General features: G+C 65.2%; 1 protein-coding gene across 1 annotated transcript in view; it reads right to left on the bottom strand.

Moving 5' to 3' along the window:
* The window catches only part of COL5A1 (collagen type V alpha 1 chain), a 100,158-nt gene that overhangs the window by 19,621 nt on the left and 76,204 nt on the right, over positions 1–4,333 (bottom strand). Inside the window, exons 45-49 of the mRNA XM_023521056.1 lie at positions 2,948–3,001; positions 2,088–2,195; positions 1,434–1,487; positions 1,098–1,151; positions 100–153 (exon numbers count right to left, since the gene is read on the bottom strand). Of these exons, the coding sequence (XP_023376824.1) occupies positions 100–153; positions 1,098–1,151; positions 1,434–1,487; positions 2,088–2,195; positions 2,948–3,001 (324 nt within the window). The remainder of the gene's footprint in view (positions 1–99; positions 154–1,097; positions 1,152–1,433; positions 1,488–2,087; positions 2,196–2,947; positions 3,002–4,333) is intronic.

Below are 4,333 nucleotides of genomic sequence, written 5' to 3'. Positions count from 1 at the left end.
AGGAGCGTTTCCGGCGTCGGGGCCCAGGCCGGGCGGGGAGGGAGGGGCCCGCTCCACGCAGCAGGCTGGCAGGCAGGACGTGCCTGCAGAGCTATTTACCCTTTTTCCTGGAGGCCCGGACGGACCTGGTTCGCCAGTGGGGCCCGGGGATCCCTGGTGTTGGAGAAAGAAAACAGAATCAGGGACTGGGGTCAAGACAGGAGGGCGCGCCAGGCCAGGGTGGGTCTGATGCTGATGGAATGCGCTGAGCGCCCGTCCAGCCTGTCCCCGGCCGGCCCTGACGCTGCCTCGCTCCTCTGGAGCCAGCACACGGCGCCCTAAGTGACGTCGTCTGGCAGTTCTCGGCTTTGGTCCTGACCCCCGTCCTCACTTCTCGCTGCATTTGGGGGAGAAAGCCCCACCCCATAGCAACAGGTGACACTCACGACAAGCTCCACCCACATCGCCGCCTTCCAGCTCCACAGGTGTGGACGCTGAGGCACGGGGAGGACAACTGTCACCCCGGGTCATAGGCCGGGTCCTTGCGGTAGAATCGCAGACAGCTCTCCAGGGCACCTGGCCTCAGAGCTGGTGACCCGACGCTGCCTTGGGCTGCCGCTCACCTAAAGCCACCGACGTCGGCCTGTGCCCACGGGGGGGCAACGCCAGCAACACTGGCCATGTGGGCATGGGGTGGGGGGAGGGGAAGCCACGAAGACTCGGGGTCGTCCCCAAGTGGAGTCGCACGTAGGGGCCCACTGGGGTCCGTTCCACCCCAGAGACTTGGTCCGAAGCAATGTTTCAAAAACTCAACATCAGGGGTAAGAGGAATCGTCTAGGTGTTCTCAGCTCAAGGGGCCAATGTGCAAAGAGCTTTTCCGAGGGGACATTTGACGGATGAGCAGAAACGAGGCGGGGCCAGGGCTGGTGGGGGTTAGCGGAGCCTCCCTGGGGGCAAGCCGCGGGTGTGCCAGGGGGGCCGCTGCCCGTCACGGGCATGTCTCAGTATCGTAAGGCAAACCGGCTTGGATTTTTCTCAGAAACGGACAAAGCAAGTTGAGAACCCCAAGGATGCACCGACGCCCCCACCGGCGTCCCGGAGGGCATGGTGGACTCACCGTTTGCCCAGCCTCGCCATCATCTCCTTTGTCTCCAGGGGGACCATCTTGACCCTGTGGGGACAAAAACAAGTTCCTTCACCCTCCTGGATGGCACATGAGTCCGTGTACTGACACCCAATGCTCCCTCGTCCCATCCCCAAATCTAGCCCCATTGGGCAGGACCAAGACACGGTGCCCCCAAGGAGGACATCTCTCTCCACTTGGTCACCAGACTGATGCCATTTGCAAGTGCATGTGCCACACAGCGAGTTCACAAGAAGGAAGCACCCCAGAGAGACCAAGGGCAGGTGGATGCACAGGGGACCGAGCAGCTCTGCGGCTGAGGACACCTACCGCGGGGCCGGGCTCTCCGGGGGGACCGGGGTCTCCGGGGAAGCCGACGGGACCCTGAAACGGGAGAGGCAGGGCTGGGCCGTCAGCACACCACCCAGCCGTCGCGGTGAGAAGCCAGTGCCTGCCCACCACCCCGAGAACAGTCTCACAGCTCCGACACCACAGTGCCCTTTGCAGCCCAGAACCTTCTGCAAACGTCATTGCGTGTGGGTCCCGTAGCAAGCCTGAGAGCGGGCGGGGCGGGGGACCCGGGCAGGGGGGACGCGCCCTCCCGCTTTCCGGAGGCCACGCCACCCGTGCCCACACTTCCGCTCCCGAGCTCCAGGCCGAGACTGGAGCCTGAGCCTTGCAGACGTGCTGTACCCTCCCGAGGCCCCACCAGGGCAGGCCACAGGATGGGCACCCACAGGCCCCTCCACACCTGGGACTAGGGGCCCTGCCCCCCCCACTCCGCCTCCCTCACTCTGCCTCCCTCTCCTCCCCTGTTTGCGCCCAGTAGCAGGTGCAAAACCTCTACACTAGACAAGTGTCCCCAGGACGCTGCAGGGGACGAGGCCAGCCTGGGACGCGGAGCCCACCCCAGCCGCGGGGCCCACCCCAGCCGCGGGGCCCACCCCAGCCGCGGGGCGCCTGCAGCATCTCTGGGCTACTCACGGGGCTGCCTTTGGGGCCGTCGTCTCCGGGGGGCCCTTTGGGTCCAGGGGGCCCAGCGGCACCGGAAGGCCCAGCCTCGCCCTTCTCTCCCCGTTCTCCTTTTGGTCCCTGCGGGGAAAGGCCAGGGTCTGTGTTCCTGGGGCCGACCTCACAGCTTCCGGGAGCGAGGTGCCAGCCCTACGTGCACCACTGCTGGCGTCGCGTGGGGGGTGGGATGTGCGCATCCTTCCTCAGGTGTCCGCTGGGCCGTGGGTACCCGCGGCTGCTCGCTCTCCCGAGCCTGGCCCTGAGGGCATCGCCGGGTGGCTGAGGAACCCACTGGCTTTCCCAGGCCCTTCGAGGCCAAGACTCCGCCACTAGGCTGGACGGACCAACCCCTGGGCTAGACAGCGGGCAGCGCAAGCCGTGAGGGGCCCACGCGTCTGTGGGTCACAGGTGGATGGAGCAGCTCGACGCCCAGGAGAGCTCTGTCTGCCTCTGGGGCCCGAAACCCCCCACAGGCAGGCCTGAAAGACCGCTCATCTGAGCTGTGGGGGTCTGACCACCGTGGCTGACATGGGGACAATAGGCACCCACATGGACAGCAGCCTGCAGAAGGACCTGGAACACCACAGACAGCAGAACAGCTCGGAGGCACTGGCCGTGGGTGTCCATCGCTAACTTTTGCACACACACGTGCACGCACATGCACACAAGCATGCACATGCGCACACATGCTCACGCCCTTCAACTCCTTCTTTCTTACAGCAATCCCATGAGGTGGGCAGAAGAGACAGGGTCCCGTTTCACGGATGGGACACTGGGGCACACCCCGCCCAGCCCATCCATGGCCCCCCGCGTCCCCAGAGCCGCTCACTCACCGGAGGGCCCCCTTCTCCAGGCAGGCCAGGCTCCCCGGCTTCGCCAGGCTCACCCTGCGGAGGAAACGTGGTGGTCATGGCAGTGACTAGAGCAGCGGCTCCAGCGTTGAGCGTTTACCGATTCCTTCCTGACGGCGGGCACCAGGGCGGGGGGAGGTGACACAGCGGTCACTGTCCTCTGACCGCACGCGGCATGGGAGGTGAGGCACGTGAGAAGCCCAGCGGTCATGGTCGGGGTGAAGCAGGGACAGCGACAGACACACGCACGTCATGGACACACGTGCACGGCAGGCGTCAGTGTCGGCGGCCTTCCCGAGGTGAGTTGAGGACGATTTCGAGAACAGGTGGGTGAGCGGGGTGGGAGAACACGGCAGGGGGGCGAGGCGGGAGGGGGCGTGTGTGCCAGCAGCAGGTGGAGCTGGGACATGGGCCCGACGCAGGGCAGTGGGACAAACGCCTCTGAGCCAGGCGGCGCCTCGGTCTGCGGGCTGAGCAGGGTGCATCTCCCTGTCATTTCCACACCATAAAAAAACGAGCGGTGATGGAAAACTCTCAACTGAATGGCCGATGCCTGAAAGTTCTGGAAATGGCGTCCAGGGAATGAATGCAAACGGATGGAAGCACATCACGTCCTTCCTTTCACCCCGAGGAAGTGGGGCAAGTGCTTTAAAAGCGGTGTGAGCCCGCTGCACACGTGCGTGCACAGGTGTGCCCACGTAAGCCCGGCACGCCCGTCAGCCACCTCCAGCGCCCGGGCCCTAAAAGGACTCAGATCAGGCGCCAACGGCTATGGGAGGCAGCGTGTGGTGGCCGCGGAAGCCACACAAGTAGCAACCACAGCACCTCAGGAAACCTCCCTCTCTCAGAGCGAAACCCGCAGAGCTGGCAGGGCCTTGGCTGGCGCTTGCACCATCTGCAAATTCTGCGAAAGCCTGTCACGTACAGAGGTCGCGGCTCCCCGTTCCGCTGCCCACATCATCCAAACTTACAAACGCACCCGACAGGAACTGCCCAGTGACGCGACGCGCCTGCACGTCACCGTAAACGAGGCTGGGCGGACACGCACGGCACACGCACACGCGGTTCTCCTTGCACGCGTACATCGGACGCGACAACAGTTAAGGGGCGTGAGTCACCTTCTCTCCCACTGCGCCGGGATTGCCTATTCCACCTGGGGGGCCTTGTGGCCCGTCAGCGCCTGGAGCTCCAGAAGGTCCTCGGGGGCCGGGGGGACCTGGCGGGCCCTAGGAGAAGGAGAGCCGCTGAACACAGAGAGGACGCAGACTGGACACCGGCCACCTCGGCCTGGCCCCGGTCACACTTACCATCTGGCCCACGTCCCCCGTCTCGCCTTTCTCTCCTGGAGGTCCCGGCAGACCCTGAGGA

The sequence above is a fragment of the Pteropus vampyrus genome, unplaced genomic scaffold (genome assembly GCF_000151845.1).
Source record: "Pteropus vampyrus isolate Shadow unplaced genomic scaffold, Pvam_2.0 Scaffold289, whole genome shotgun sequence".
Taxonomy (NCBI): Eukaryota; Metazoa; Chordata; class Mammalia; order Chiroptera; family Pteropodidae; genus Pteropus; species Pteropus vampyrus.
Note: the sequence above shows the minus strand (reverse complement) of the source record. Positions and strands in the feature narration are given on the sequence as shown.